The 16,836-nt window shown below is 39.1% G+C and overlaps 1 protein-coding gene across 6 annotated transcripts in view; it reads left to right on the plus strand.

Annotated features, from left to right (window-relative positions):
• Positions 1-16,836, plus strand: part of RFTN1 (raftlin, lipid raft linker 1) — a 96,889-nt gene that overhangs the window by 65,631 nt on the left and 14,422 nt on the right. For all 6 annotated transcript variants that reach the window (XM_005518932.3, XM_088065271.1, XM_088065277.1 and 3 more), the window contains exons 6-7: positions 4,286-4,489; positions 12,903-13,018. In XM_005518932.3, the coding sequence (XP_005518989.1) occupies positions 4,286-4,489; positions 12,903-13,018 (320 nt within the window). The remainder of the gene's footprint in view (positions 1-4,285; positions 4,490-12,902; positions 13,019-16,836) is intronic.

Here is a 16,836-nt window from a genome sequence, read left to right on the forward strand (position 1 = left end):
GACATTGCCACTGAGATAGTGAAGAAAAGATGCCCCAGATGAGCCACTTAACCTGATTTCAGCATGGTTACACAGTTCACTGCAACTGAGCAGGAGTCAGGTGGCAAAGGAAGAGATGATATAAGCAGGTGCGGCTTTGTTATGGCCCATATGTATGCCTGATTGTGAAGACTTATTTTTGTCTGCTGTTCAGCTGAATTAGTTCATTTCTGTATTTGTTGCCATACCCTCAGAGCTCTTGATCTTTGTGTCCTTTTTGTCTGTTTGAATAAAAAGCCCTGTTAATCTGCCTGACAAGCTTTTGCAGCCATAAAAGGAATAATTCACAAAGACATATCACAGCCCCTTTGTAGCAGGTGAACAGATAGCTGGAATTAAACCACCTCAGGAACAGCATGAATATATGTGATCTGGACTCTGAAGTCTCCTAGTATCCTACAGTCAGTGTGGGAGTCAGTGCTCCAGTCAGAACTGTAATTACTGGAAAACAGCAGTTATTTTTGTTAATGACTCATGTTTGCTAATTCATAATAAAAATTTGGTAATGGGGCTCATAATAATTTGCCTTCCAGTTATCCTTTTTTTTTTAAGATTTCTACCCATATACTAGTTTTATTTCTTTCATTTCTTTGACATATTCTTCCTCAGGTGGGCTTTGCACTTTTTAAATGTCATGCCATCAAAGACCACAAGTCTCAGCTGAGGTCTAAAATACCCTCCTTAAGGTGTTTGTTACTCAAAGGTTACTTCTGTAAGTAAGAACTGTAGTTCAAAGTAGGACGTAGGCCAGAGCAATTTAGAAAACTGAAAGGAAAAATACTTTTGCTCCATATCCAGTTTAAGCCTCAAAATACATTTCTATGTTTGTTTAAATCCAAGAAATCCATGTTTACACTTATTTCTCTTACTGCTTTCCTTAATTTCCTTACAGATTACAAATCTATGGAGGGGAAATGTGGGTGGAATTTCTAAAGCTGGTACTGTCCTTGGCTTTAATTTATCACTATTCTCTAAGACTTTACATAGATTCAGCCAAACAATCCTACCCCTTTGGGAATTTCTTATGTAGGACCCGGAATGACTTTGCATTGTACTCCTTGGATTATTGTCTTGGTTTCCATTGCAGTTTGATGTAATTAGCTTTCGGATCCAATCGGGACCACAGAGTAACCTTCCAACATATTTTCTTTAGCTTTTGTTGGGCAAGGGGGCACCCAAATTGGGTCAAAGCATAGCTGTTGTTTGAACAATCTCTTGTCTACAGCCTTAGAGGTGGGTTGTCCCAAAACTATAATTTTACTCATTAAACATCTCTTAGTTTTTTAGTTAAAAATCAGTTATCTGCAAGTCTAACCAGACCAGTTCTCTTTTTTATATGCTATCTTTGAGAGAGTTAACTTAGCACATTTAATCATCTCTTTGATGCTATTCCTCTCCTTACTGAACATTGAAATTCTTTTGCTACAAGTAACCATGTCCTTAATATTTCTGCATAATGTGAAGCTGATCACCTCCCGTCTTCCCAATTTTTGTCTGTAACACCTCAGGATTGCTGCTTATTTGCCAGAAAAGAGGCTTTATTTTAAAAATGTATTTAGTTTCCTCAGTTATCTTTCTTTGACTGCTTTTTTGCTTTATTTTTCATGCATTTTTTAAATTGCTGAGCTATGCAAATACTTTCCAAGACTGAAGGTCTGAGAAGACAGTTTTATGTGGTAGTTCATCTAAAGTAGAATTTTTCCAAATCCTGTACAACACTGCTGATTTCTTTATTACTCTTGAATGAATTTTTGTTATTACAGCACTCCCTTTTCCTCCCATGGAAAATGTATTTCAATTTTTGGCACCAGTTCTCCATCCTTCCTTGGGAGTGTGAAGATTGAAAGCATCAGGTGGTTGGTTTTTTTTCCTACATATTCCATAGGAAGTTACCACTCTTGAACTGCTTCTCTTCTGTGTAAAACTTCAGGAAAAGAATCCATATTCCTTACTATTTGTGGGGTCTTAAATATGCTCTTTATTTTAGGTTTTATACTATTCAAGTATTATTTTTATGCTTCTTCACTTGATTAATGAATGTTTTGTAGTGCTCATTCACTTCCCCTGTTTTTAAAAGGCTTTTCAGCGCAATGTTGAAAAATATTTGCCTGTGAACAAGGCACAGATATTCCAATAGTATGTCCAAAAGTTCTGTGTTAACTTAGAACCAAACTGAAGGGTGTCTTCGGCCATGCATTTGGAGTCACTGGTGAAAACTTGTCAGTAGTGACTTGGGTTAGACAACACCTTCCACGAGGCCAGGTTGTCCAGGGAGGGAGCAGTCACAACTTCCCCGAGCTTCCCTGTTCCGGGGCTTCATCACCCTTACCATGAAGAATTTCTCCCTAATATCTAAGCTAACCCTGCCTGCCCTCTTTCAGTCTGAAGCCTTCACCCTATGCCCTATCATTATATGCCCGGTAAAAAGTCTCTCTTCAGCTCTCTTACAGGCTCCCTTGGAAGGTTGCTCTGAGGTCTTTCCAGGCTGAACAGCCTAAATTCTGTCAGCCTTTCCTCATACGAAAGGTGGCCCATTCCTCTAACCATCTTTGTGGCCTCCTCTGGTCTTTCCTGTGCTGGGAGCCGAGAGCAGGATGCAGTACTGCAAGTGGGGTCTCACCAGAGCAGAGCAGAGGGGCAGAATCCCTCCCTTGCCCTGCTGCCCACGCTGCTTTGGATGCAGCCCAGGATAGGATTGAATCTCAGGGCTGTGAGCACACATTGCTGGGTCATGTCCAGCTTCACATATCAGTGACTTAGTACATACCAGAAAGATCTCCTTTTCCAACAAAAGACTCTTCTGGGGGTCAGAATCAAAATTATGAGAGAGGCATTCTACCTATGCTCTTCTGAGCTAGGATTATCGTAATTTCATTCTTTCTAAACAAATGGTAAACAGCAAGAGGATTGACATTAATGTTTATTCCTTACTACTCTGCTTAAAATATAGTTCATGTCTGACTGAGATCATTGGGTCTCTTCTCATGTTGGTTATGAGCTTCCAGCTCTTCTCTACAAGTGCTGCCAGCCTGTTTCTGAGCATCTCCCTTCTGGTATCTTTTTCAGTTTACACACTGCTTCTTACTCAGTGATGGTTGTTAGAGAGCAATCTTAACATTTCTCTTGCCATCTCTTTCTTTACTTTTGCTTGAGGTTATAACCTAATAGCTTGGAAACAAGAATAGCTTATTGAGTGAAGGAATTTAATGTAATGTCTTTACCTTTCATATTAATATATTTGGCGAGAATTTTTGGCATTTGGAAGTCAATAGAAATTCTTCTGTTGAATTATGTGTCCATTAATAAGTAAAATGATAGTGTCCAAAATATTTTAATTGGTTATTTTAATTATGGCTATACTCTTCTGATAAGGATATCTGCTTTTAAAGTTAATTCCAGTTTAGGTCTGTGAAAGCTCAGATTTGCTGTCAGCAATGACTTTTTTGCCTGTAGTAACTACTCCTAAAATATACTGGAGACATGGAAAAGAGTCTAGAAGATGTTCTAATTTTTAAGACCCTTCACAATTCCATTTTTAAAATTCTTTTGCTGTTGTGTTAATGTCTCACCTTTGCTCAGATCCAGAGTAAATGAACAAAGCAGCTATCAGAGTCTTTACATGAGTGATTCATTGCATTCATTCTCGAGATGAGACTGCCATTGGCTTGTTCCACACTTTTGTGTCATCAAAACCAAGTTATTTAATACTTTAATAAACATGATCTGCAGAATGCAGTTCCTTCTAAATTTGCAGTTAGATTTCGTGTTTGAACTGGTGATTCCCATAAAGGAATGTTGCATTAGTACTTAGGTATTACTGTCTTTAAATGTTTTATTATCAACAGTGTGTGTAAGAAATACTGTAAAAGCAAACAGTACTGTATTGGGTCTGCATGAATGATCTGCAGAATGCAATTCCTTCTAAATTTGCAGTAAGATTTCGTGTTTGAACTGGTGATTCCCATAAAGGAATATTGCATTGGTACTCAGGTATTACTGTCTTTATATGTTTTATTATCAACAGTGTGTGTAAGAAATACTGTAAAAGCAAACAAAATACTGTATTGGGTCTTGAGAGAGTCTGTGTTGGACTGCAGAAACATATTAAGGAGATAACCACATCCCAAAGAATTTTTTGCAGTTGCACAGTGTAATTATGCAAGGGCAAACAATGGGTTATACATTGTTTTAACTGAAATTTTATGATAAGGTTGTTGAATTACTCCATTTTTTTACTCTTTGGTAGAAGCAGAGATCTTCGCTCTCTTCAACAAGCCCAAAACCCCACAAAAATGCAGCCAGTATTATACAGTGACTATCCCTATGAGGATCTCCAGGAATGGGCAGACTGTCAACAGCTTAGAAGCAAATTGGCTGGAGCACATGACAGATCACTTCAGGAAAGGAGGCTCATTGGTAAACGCCATCTTCAGCCTTGGAATGGTAAATGGTATGGAAATTACAGAAAGCATTATGCTGTGATTATTTTCCTCTCTCCTTTAATAGAGGTCATTATCTTTGAAGAGAAGATATTTGGGAGGTACTTTAATATAGACTTGAGGCAGGTTTGTAATAGATCAGCCTCTTCCAGTGAAATGGAGTGGAAGGACAGAAAATATTTTGGCATTTGAATAAGGAAAACAGATCATGTCTTATATTTCATAAACGTACTAGACATTATTTTGTAATTGCAGAAATATATGGAGTTAATAAGCAGTATCAAGTAAAATGAATTAAACTAATAAGATTGCAAAACAGATGACATAAATAGAAGGTTGACTTTGCTGTCATCCTGCATGTGGCTTTGATTGCAGGTCAGTGCAAAGACTTGAGTTTTATCTGGCCAACAAGAAGTTAATTCCAGTTCTTGCAGAGACCCTTTCCACCTGGATGGCACAGTTTTACAAAATTGTCTTTATGTTTGTTTCATCTTAGCTATGAGTTATGGATAAATGTTGGTTTTAATTTAATTAGATTAAAAATCCTAGATTTTTGCATGTTGTGGAAGAGTGGCACTGGGTCCAGCATAGTACTGTAGCCAGTCTGTACCACACTCATGGCCATCATGGCAAGCCTGGTGTACAGGGAAGGACTTGGGTACACAGATCCAAGAGACATAACCTAGGAGCCATGAGAACAGTTGAAGAGAAGTACTTGAACATAAAAATGTTGAAGTTGCAGCTGGATTAATTTCATTGGAAAATTTTGCATACTTCATGGTTAAAGTGCTTATGGCTGAATCTTTCACCTAATTTCGGTTTGATTTGCTTTTTTCTAAAGGAATGTGGTAAGGAACGTGATTGCACATTCCTACTAAAATTAGTTGGTTTATGCCTCAAAATTATAGGGGAGCTGCTTCCAGAGCATCTTCTTACTGTTGGTCTGAATTCCAGAACCCAGGATAAAACAAAGGAATATGACTCAGTTCTGGTAAAAGTCAATCAGGAAATTAACAGGCAATCCTAATTTTTCATTTTACAAACAAGTACCAAAAAAAAAAAAAAAGGAAGGTCTAAAGTTCAGCTGATGGAATGCTTTCACACAGCTTCCTGGAAAGCCTTGTAATTGCTAGTTAACTTGCTTAAAAACAAATGGTCATTTACTTTATGTATATAAATTGCACAGAGGCAAAGCTAATCGGCTCTATCAGGCTCAGTTATCAGACTCTGTGTTTTGAAATAAAATCTGCTTGTCAGTTCACTCTAAAATGTTTTAAACACAGCGTTTTTCCATTATTCAAACTTTTCGAGTTCATTTACATAGCAGAGCCCTGTGGGAGGTTCATGTACTTGGATACCAGAGTGAGGAGTGCTGGATAACTGCCTGTGGATGTAGATAAAGCAGGCTTGAATGCTGGCGATAAAGTTTCAGCTCAAACAAGACAACAAATTACGTAAAAGTGGAGAGATTCAGGAGTAAGTTAGATTAGTGATGGAAGAACAATTAATAAACATTGTTATTAACGTTTTATGGCTACAAACATTGTAAGGAACAAATTTTAGAAATCAAAAAGCTGAAACAATGTTTCTAAAAGTGTATTATGCTATTAGAAGAACATTTACTAAGAATATATGTGAGTTTCTATTACTTGCAGTTAAATGTTTTACCATTTAAATCCTAAATTTTTTCTGTGCTGCAGAGAAATGGAACAGCTTTTTTACTCATATACCAGTCAGTATCAAACAACACAGGATAGGGATGAGAGAAGAAGTAGGGGTCTGAGGGCTTCTCAGCCTTTTAATTTTTTCTGGACTTCTATGGCAGCCTGTCCAGCTCTTCATCTCTGGACTTACTCACTGATTAATCCTCTTCCAAATTAAGGTAGTATCAGCATACTTTCTTTAATTGGCTATATCAATTTCTTTGTTCTGAGGGCTGGTTTTCTTTTTGGCTTAAAGTATGAATTCATTATTTTGCTTATTAGACATAAAAGCAGGGTTATTATATTCTTCTTTTCCCCCTTGTCCTTGGAATACCCAATGAAGTGAAGATTTCCAGATTGTCAGTAGTCATAAATCTGTTTCTTCCTTCTGCTAACAGCTTAATAATTAGTCTTTGAAAGAGTTTTAAAGTTCACTGGTAACAATTGTTTCTTTTTGCTTATTGTACCAGATAATTATAAACAGAAATACAACACAATTGCTGATCTCAGTTTGTAAACCATGCATAGTTACACCATATATTAAATGTATTCAGATTTTGCTGGTAAGTTAGAAACAGCAGTCTGCTTGGTCCTTGAATGTTCTCATGTTGGCAGGTAGCAGTTATTTATTTAAATTTGCTCTTCAGTTACCTGCTGGTGTTTCTCATCCAGCTCATGGAATTGATAATTCTTCCTGTAGTCCCAGGTGTAAACTGATCCTGCCTTGTGATCTAAAGTGACCATTGGAATTCACCCTTGACCTCTTCTAGTGAGAATGGAGACTGTAACAGCAAGCTACAGATTAATACCAAATGGAAAGGAAGTAACAGGTGGGGTCTCCTTCTTTCCTGTAACAGCAAGTCTCCAATCGGCACTGTGAGGAGGCAGGAAGAGTCAAACCTCTTCAAGCTTATATTTTGATGCCTTAACAGAATAATCACAAGCCTGTTCATCTTCAGTTGAACTGCAGCTCTTTAAGTGCCTAGCATTTTTGTGTTTGTTGTACAATTCTGTCTGTGGATTTTCTGCCTTTCAAACCTAGAAAAAGCCAGCCAACCAGCAAGAAAACATTGACAGTACTTAAACACAAAGCAAATGAAACAAAATGTGAGTTGTTTGGAAGAAGAAAGTAGTCAGGATTGTAAGAGAGTCCGATTGATAGTCTCTGTCATCTGCCTCCGAGAGAGACGAGCCAGCGATGCCTTTGGCTGATTATTGTCACCTTAGCCTCTGAAGTACTGGGATTTTTATCATCCGTATGGAATTATTTTCTCTGTGTGTACTGAAGGTGAAAAGATGCAGAAGGGGGCAAGAATGCAAATACGAAGCAAAGGCAGACATTCAGGTCACGTGCCCCATAAAGCCATGGAGAGCTAGTTTTCCTCGTTGAGAGCAACAGCAGCCTGAAGGTTAGTTTTCCTAGATAAGGAGAATTTGTTGTTCAAAGACAACAGGGGGAAAATTGTCGCCTGCTAAGACAGCTGTCATGGTAAAGTAAGTAATCTTTTCCCACATACCTCCTGTAAATCAGAAGCAAGAACATCAAAATACATTTTTGTCAATCGAGCCACATCAAATATTTATACAACCCAGTGAAAATAGCTTTTTGTGCACAGTAGGAAACCTTAATAAAAGATGCAGTGGTAATGGAACATTTTCAGAGGAAGGACATTGATTGTAACCTCTACTTTTGGAGCCTTTTCTTTAAGTAAGAGTGAAGTTCAAGAATAGAGATTGGGAAATGATACTGCAAACAGTAATGTCAAAATGTTTTGTTTTATTAGCACTTACTGCCCTATTGTAAATGGATGAATATTTAGCATTTCTTAGGAACTTTCAAACTCAGGCTATGTTCCAGGAGCTGAATCTTGTTAAACAAGAGATTACCAAAAGAGAATACAACTGCATCAGAATCAGGAAATACTTTACATAGGAAACAGTGAAAACTGGAAAGACCAACTTACCATCTAAAGCTTTAGATGACTGATCTTTGTAGACAGGTTAGGTAACATCTAGCTGAATAAATGTATCTGTAAAATCTGCCCTGCAGGAATCTGTGTATGAGTTGTCACCTTAAAGTGGCAGTATAATCAATGGAAATCTAGGCCTGGACCGATATTGTCAGTAGGATTTGTGCTGTGATCCACCTCATCCTACATGAGGATATGCAAAAGAGATCAGATGCATCTAGACAAGACTGAGATACTTCATGCTTCCTTTGCCTTAGTCTTCACAGACACATGCAAAGGTTGCACCTATCTTTAAAAAAAAAGGCCAGAAGTACAAACCAGGGACCTACAGTGTGGTAAGCCTCATTTAATTTCTGGCTGGATCATTGAGTAGGTCCGCTGGGAACTCGTAGACACATGAAGGAGAGGACAGTGATTGGGGGACATTCAGCATGAGTTTAACAAGAGTAAAACGTAGTTGAAACTGATTGTCCTCTGTGATAAGGTAATGATTTGTGGGTGAAGAGAAAGCAGTAGATGTCATTTTGGGTGAATTCATCGAGGGAGCTTGGCAGTGACTCCCACAAGATTTTTGTATCCAAGCTAGGACCATGCAGCCTTGATGGCTAAAAATCTGGTTATGTGGCTAGACTCAGAGAGCTGTAGTTAACAGGTCACAGTTTACCTGAAGTAAAAAGTGGAGTACCACAGAGATCTGTCCTGGGGCCTTTTTGTTAGCACAACAACATTGTTGTGTTTAATAATTTTATCAGTGATGCACAGGAGGCAACAAGGCTTGCTTTTGTCAAATTTGTGGATGATCCCATACTCAGGAGACATCTGATGTGCCTCAGAACTGGGCTACTCTCCAGAGGAACCTGGGCAGGCTGAAAAAACATACCAGCAGGAGCTGTTTCATGAAATTTCATGAGGATAAATGTCCTGCCTCTGAGACGGGAGAGGCCTTTTCACTAATCTGTGCTGGGTGCAGCCTGGCTGGGTAGCAGCTCTGTTGAGAGGGCCAGGGGAATTTTAGTAGGCAGCAAGCTGAAGATGAACCATCACTTGAGACAGGATAGCTTTGGGGGACCTAACAGTGCCTTGCAGTGCCTATGAGAAGACAATCAAAAAGGTGGATTCAGGCCCTTGATTTGTGTTTGGTAGGAGGATTGGAAAAAAATATACATAAATTGAAAAAATAAAGGTCCTTTTTGGATATAAAAAAAACCACTTTCTCATCATGAAAACAGTCACTCTCTGGAAGAGGCTGCCCAGGAAATTATGCTGTCTCCATTCTTGGAGATTTTAAGGATGCAGCTGGATAAAGCCATGAGTGGTTTTCTCTGCAGTTGTATTGAAACTGCTTTGAGCATGTGATTGGACTGGAGACCTCCTGAGGTCCCCATCCAGCTCAATTATCGTATGGTTCTATGAAACTGTTGGATCAGGTGCATCTCACCTAGCAAACCAGCTCTAGAACATGTGACTGTTGACTTAAATTGCCCCTTACATCTAGAGCTCTGTGTGATAAAAGTACTGCAGGCAGACTCAGTGCATCTGGCCATTTCCTTGCCCTTCCTCACCTCTGTGTAAGTTTCCCTGGAATTCCTGCTGATCCTGACATCACAGCATGGGTTATAGGTGCCTTTTCTTCAACACATGACCCTGCTAGCTTTTTCTCTGCTGCATTCTCCTTTCCCCCATTATTCTCAGCATCCCAAATGCTTCACATGCAAAGGAATTAAAAATCTATTTATTCTTTCCTGTGCCTCCCTTTTTCTCTGGAAGTGTAGTACATGACATGTAAAAGATAAAATGTGCAGCCAGGGTGTGAGATGTGAGAATTGGCAGGTGTGCATTCATGGCATGAATATTTAAAACACTGTGGCAAGACAGGTAGAGAGATGAGGTTGGTTCTGGTTGAGAGGGAAATCTCAGTGATTGCCATCAACCAGTTTCTGTAGTTTTTCACTAGCATCACTCTGTTGGACAGACACTGTTATTTACATTTGCAGCTGTCTTTCTGTCATCATTTTCCCCTTCCAGTTTTCTCATTTTCCATGGGTTTCTTTACTAGCAAAAAAAAAAAACATTAAAAAAATCAGTGGATTGCGTGATTGATGGATGTAGCCTTCAACAGTAATCGTTGTACTTCCAACAAGGAAGCAAAATCTTAGAATCATTTAGATTCGAAAAGACCTTTAGGATCACAAGTCCAACCATAAACTCAGCACTGCCAAGTGAAGTTTCTTTTGCCTGTAGGGTCTCCTGAGCTCAGCTATTGGTTTCTAAAACATTTCATATGTGCCATCATGTTCACATATGTGGAAGCTCTGAATTGCATGAGTGGAATGTGCAGCAGAATGAAACATAAAGGATGATTTACGAGTGAGTGTAAACACACGCCTGCTGATTGTGTTTTGATCACTTATTAATTAGCTGGCAAACACGGGGCGGGGGAGAGCTCAAGCTGCAGTTGTGCCAACAGTGTGACACAGAATTTCATTAAGGGAATTCACAACACAGGAGCAGTGCACTGGGTGCTGTATAAAGCTGCCCTGGCGAGATCTGGATGTCTGTGTCTAGTAGGGATCTGCTTTCAGTCTTAGGTGCTGTCCTGTCATCCCTTCTTTAGAAAATTAAAGGGCTGTTTGTACATTAGCATCCTGAAATAGATTTGGATATGGGTTTGAGTGTTGGAATGTGATATTTCACAGAAATTGAGTTGGTTCCCCCTTTGTAGTGTCAGGTCTAACAAAGTGCTGTTTTTGAATGAAATCCAGTAATTAAATCTTGTACCCTTTGGTATATGGCAACCTTTGTTTTCAAACCTGTAACCCAGCTTCTTAGTGACCTGGCCTGTTATTTCACAGCAAAAATGTCTGTTCTTCTGTCACTTGGATGAGAAATCTGTCTGGATGACAGGAGTTACTGCTTTGTAGTCCAGCTCATCCACCTTGGAGCAATGTGTAATCCTGGCTTGCGTAGCTGTGAGGAGTCTTCGGCTCTCTTTATTTTAAATAGAGTTGCAGGAAACCTGCTTGTCAAAACAGTGTGAAAGTAGATGGAGTATTTTTCTTCTTCATTTAGTCTTCCAACAGAATCTCAAAGATAATCCCTAGTAAGTGGTTTACAACTTTTTTCTTTCACAAGTGAACCAAAAAAAAAAAAAAAAAAGCTGTGTTAGTTTAGAGAGAAGTATTTTAATCTCCTGACTTGCAACTTAATGAGTCTACTGCAACAGCAGCAAAAGAGGATAAGGGACTGTGCAAATAGAAGCAGAGGGGTTGTGCACTGACACCTGCAGCAGCAGTCTTGCTGCAGTGTTTGTGTAGACATAAGCCTCCAGATGTAGGAGTCTGGTCTGTTGCAGGCTTTGCCTGCAACAAATTTGTTATTTCCAGATAATAAATTTGATTTAGATCATATAATGACATTGGAAGATGTTGACTGAGATTGTGTCTGCAAGAGGTAAGAAGCCACTTAATCCTCCTCACTGCTTCCTTTGTGAAAATTGTTTCTGAGTTTGATGTATGTTTTCCCTTGGAGGCAGCAATTCCTTCCTGCTGGCATTTCTTGACCTTGTAACATTCACCAGGAAAGCAGGATGACCCTGATGAAGCACCTAAGCAGGCTTATCCAGAAGACTCCCCTGTCAGTTCAAGAAACTGTCAGTTTGGCATGTGTGACTGCATTTCAGAAACGTGTATAATACCAGTTCAAGGAATATAGTGTTGCTAGAAATGTAAGGAAACTATCATGCAAAATACAACATTTGGGGAGGGGATAAGCAAGGTCTTTTATAATCAGTCATACAGGGTAAATATATTGTTCATATTCGAAAGGCTGAAAAAGACGCTTTTTGACAATGTGAGAAGAGTTTTCTCTGTTTGTAAAGAGCACAGTCCTGCTTATTTACAGTTTCCCTAAACATAATTCTATTGTTCCATCAATCAGCTTATTTTAACAAAGAAATATAAGTTTGTTTGTTTGGTTTTTTTCCAGTTATTCTGTTTCTGCTCTGTCATGGAGCTGACAAAACCTAAGCTCTGGAATATGGGAGTGATTGCTGCTTATGGACTGTGTGGCTGAGTTAAAGGAGAAAGTGCTGCTCAAGTAACTTTGAGAGTATGTGTTGTCTGAAAAAAGGCTGAACGTGTAGGGAATGCAAATGAGAACAAAGAGGCACTAAACCAGATGGTCAAAATGCCTTCATAAATTGATTAAATAGTTATGAATGTATCTTTTCTTTCACACTGTTCAGATATGCCAGATCATCCTTAGTCCATGTAGATCACTTTATCTGTAGTGGCTGATCCATATGCAGGGCTCTGACTTGTGTGAGTGAATAGATATAGTCACAAGTATCAATATCATAAATATCATAAAAATAAATCAGTATACCTTCAAAACCCCTTGAAAATAACACATTGACATAATGTATGGTCTTTAGTGTGTTTATAGCTTCAAGTAGTTGAGCAGTACTGCTGAACTGAGGACTGAATTACTCCTCAGAATGGGAAAGCTGTGATTTCTGATGGCAAAGGGTGGAATAGCAGACTGGACAGCTAGGTTTGCTATTAGGGAGTAGGACTGATCTTAAAAGTGCTGGAGGTAAAAGTCTCATTCATTTAATAGAGCTAGACTATCAGAGAATGTCTGTGAACTTTTTAGTAACATCCTTGGAAGAATATGTTATTAATAAATTCAGATGTCTCACCACACATGGAGTGTCTTCCGTAAAGCTTACAGGCAGCCCTGTGTTTTCACAGATTCTTTACATGGGACAATGGATGGAGTATTTCTCTTCGAAGATGTTGCTGTGGAAGACAGTAAAACCACACAGGGGTATGATGCAATTGTGGTAGAGCAGTGGACTGTCTTGAAGGTATGTGTACAGTGTTTCTTCTTTGACTTTTCTTTGTGAATCAAAACATTCCAAGACTGTGAGACAGACTCTCATGTACTGATCTGTGCTCCAACAGAACCAGTCAGGCAGCCAAAGTGAAGGGATGCAATGTTAACAGTAATGCCAGTTCACCACACTGGGTTTGTACGACACACTTCTGATCTTGACCTCATGCTTTTTTTGGAGGGTAGGAAATGTGAGTGACAATAAGCAGTGGAACTCTGGGCTATCTGTCTCAAAATTGCAGATGTCTGCTAGATGAACTGTACAGAGGATCTCCATTGGTTGTCAGGGCAACATGATCACACGAGTCATTTTAGCATTGCAGTTCTAAAGAAGGCAGCCCTTTAGGTAGGCAGGCTTAGCTGCAGCAGGAAAGCATGGAGAACTGCTTTGGCTCTGTCTGTCCTCCTTCATATGCTGAAAAAACCGCATATTCTGGATAAACCCCTATAGATAAACCACATGTGTCACAACTTGGCCTTCTGCAGATCCAGATGCCCACACAGATCAGTAGAAACAGTGCTTAGGCCAGATTGGTCAGTACCAATCTTTGACAGCAAATTTGATACACACAATACTTCTGAATTTAAAAAGCTGGGCTTAAATTCTTTGTGACTTGAAGCAAAAGTTCTTGTCACTTGAAGCAAAAAGAACATGGGGGAGGAAAAGAAGTATAACTCTTAGAAGGTTTATTTTTGTTGTGTCTGATGTCTGCTAGAAATAGATGCTGCGTATCCATAGAGGCAATACCTGATCATTTCACTTGGAATGTATTGTAAAGGGTGTAAAATCCTTAGAAAGATAATCCCTCCTTTTGGCACACACATGGCAGAAGAACAGATTAAGGGAAAACGAGACAGATGCTAGAGTAAGTGTGTAAAATTCCAGGAGACTAAGATTGAGAGTTTTGTTATTAGATGATTATTTTGTAGTGCAGCAAGAAATGGCCAAATAGTAATGGCTACAAACAACTTGCAGAACAGTTTAGTGCAGTAATAGCAGTTGTTGCGTTAATTATCTTGTTGCTGATGTGTGTCTGAAAAATTATTCCTTTATTGCATGAAATGTTATTCCAGTTATGACAGACTTGACTGTAAATTCTTGTTCATTTTTAGGGTCAAATTGCAGTGTTGCCACTCAGGAACAAGGTTTTGGGGTAATGACAGATGGTTTCATGAGTGCATTAGGTCAGGGCTGATCAAGAAGGCAAATGTTAAGAAGCAGTAATGTTAACCATATGCTTAAAACTGTTAGGAAATGAATAGAGGGTGAAACAGCAAGTATATACTGCTTCATACTACTGTGTAAGCTGTGTTTGACAGCACCTTATTTCAGAAGGCTGTGTTAGCACAGTAATTGTAAAAGATAGTGGGCATGGTCAGTGATACAGACAACTTCCATATTAGGAAGACTTTACATGTGTGTCCTTTTAGCCTGGAAAAGAGAAGAGTTGCAGGGAATGGAATAGGTAGAGAGCTCCTAAAACATGGGAAAGTGGTAAATAGGAATTCTTCGATATCTCTTCCAGTATAAGAACCAAGTGCCAAATGGCACTAGTCAAGGCCAGGTACAAAGCAAACAAAAGAGACATATTTAATGTAATTATATATGCAGCAGATCTGTGTAACTCCTTTCTGGACAAGGCTGTGGGTTCAGGAAGTTTAGAGGATCTTGTGTTTGTACAAACATTTTAATTCAGATCAGGAGTGCCTTTTTGAAGTGAACCCTCTGATCCATCCTTAATTTGTGCCTTACTTCACCTCACAGAATGGTCCCACAGTGCACAAACTGGATTCCTTTCAGTAGAAACTAAACCAGATATGCTAAGTATGCAAAACATTTGGGGCATGCTTGATCTAATATATATTACTTTTCCTTAACCATCACTTACAGCCATGTTGGAAATAGTTTTCCAAGTTTTAAACTAATTTTTGGCCAGAGCCAGTTTGGCTCTCAACCAACCAATCCAAGGTTCTCCATCTCAATAGGATATTGGAAGAAAGTTAGGCATAATCAGTGTGGGCACAAGACAGCTTCTGTCAAGCTACATGACAAGGATAATGGGGATGCTGTGTTGGCAGAGTGCTGACCAAAACACCAGCACACAGCAGAATAATATTTTCTATCAGGGCCCTTTGAAGTGTTAGAGGCTTCGTAGGTGGAGTATCATTTGCCTTCAATTCTAGCAATTCCATGCTGAAGAGCACAGCTGGTCAATAGATTAAGGAATGAACCTCCCAATGCCATCTGGTGTGTCAGGAGATGCTGTACTGCTACACACCATGTCTTTGTGAGGGCTAATGTGGAGAATCTCCTTTTCCAGACATAAGATTTGGGATGTGCAATTTCAGAAACTGACTGATAGCATATACAGAGCTTGTCAGTGTGATCAGATTATTCTTTGCTGTAATTAAAAATCTGAATGCTGAGTGTTCCCTGGCAGTTTTGCTCTTTTGAGATCAAGCATGGCTGTTCTGTGGGCATTACAAAAACATTCCACACCAAGCTGAAAGTGAAAGAGTATGGAGAAGAAAAAACTTGGTGGAGGAAGAATGTTGAGGCATTACGGAAGTCTTGCAAAGGTCTTGCCTAGAGAAAGAGCAGAGCTGGTCACCTTGGTTTTCTCGTCCTGCAATTTGAATAACTGTCAGGATATATCTTGCCTCATGCTTTCTGAGACATAATAGGTGTAGGTAGGTAAAGTCATGGACTCAGAGGACTAGAAGCTGGGGGATCTGTAGGCACTTGCACAGTGTCATACCCAGAAGACCAAGTGTTAAACCCTGTTGGAATTCAGCTTTTTTACTGTCAAGTTGGGATAATGCAGCAGCAAAGGAAGGAACTGTAAAATGGGGAAGGAGACAGAGTTCAGTGGTGACAGAAGATGTCCAAGAGCCAGTAAAGGCTTCTTGCTGTTATGAGTGTTACAGAGATAGTTATGGAGCAGTGCAATGACTCATTATGTAGAAGATTAGGGTGTTTTTGGTGTACATTCAGCTCTGATCTACATTAACGTTTTCTATTTGTTATTTCCATTTTTACTAAGGCAGTGGAAGAAGCCCTGATAAGCAGCATGACATGAATGTATATAGTAGGTTTTTATTTAAAATTTGTATCAGATTTGGTTGTCTGGATGAGCTTCGGTGTTATTCAGATGTGGTCTGAACTGAATGTAAATTTATAATATAAATTTATCGTGCTGTATCCTAATTAAGAAGAAGAAACAAACAAAAGAATCCCAGCCACAACAAAAGAAAGCTTTTTTAGAAAGGGAGACATGCAGCATGTATCGATGCCCTTTAGAAAGAAAACCTTTCTAAATGAAAAGGTAAAGGGTTGCTGTTTAACCATTAACACAAAAGAGAGGGGTTGGCACACCTCTTAGCAGGGAAAGTGCTGCCTTTTTAATTGCTAAGGCTAATAGAGAAAACAAGCTGAACAGTGTGATGCACTCAGTATGTGTGTAAAATGTCAGTTTGTAGAGGATGTAAAGCTCGCAGCTGTCACAGTATGTGGTCCCGCCAAGCAGCAGACAGGATGTAATAGCTCTGAGTAATTTTAACTCTTTCTTCTCAAAGTAGAGCTGTGGCATCTTCTACAAATGACCACAGGACTTGTTATGACAAAATACTGCACTCATCCATATCACTTTAACTGTAAAAATGTCAGGACATATTATTTCCACTGAAGTCTCTGAGATCTGGCCCTAAAACTTGTTTGATGGTTTTAATTCTGCTTGTGTAGGCAAATGTGGGTAGACAGTTCTGATTAATCAGAGCCTGCATGATTTCCCT

This window comes from Pseudopodoces humilis, chromosome 1, assembly GCF_049639895.1.
Source record: "Pseudopodoces humilis isolate 2021_Gansu_Grassland_sample_001 chromosome 1, ASM4963989v1, whole genome shotgun sequence".
In the NCBI taxonomy this organism is placed as follows: domain Eukaryota; kingdom Metazoa; phylum Chordata; class Aves; order Passeriformes; family Paridae; genus Pseudopodoces; species Pseudopodoces humilis.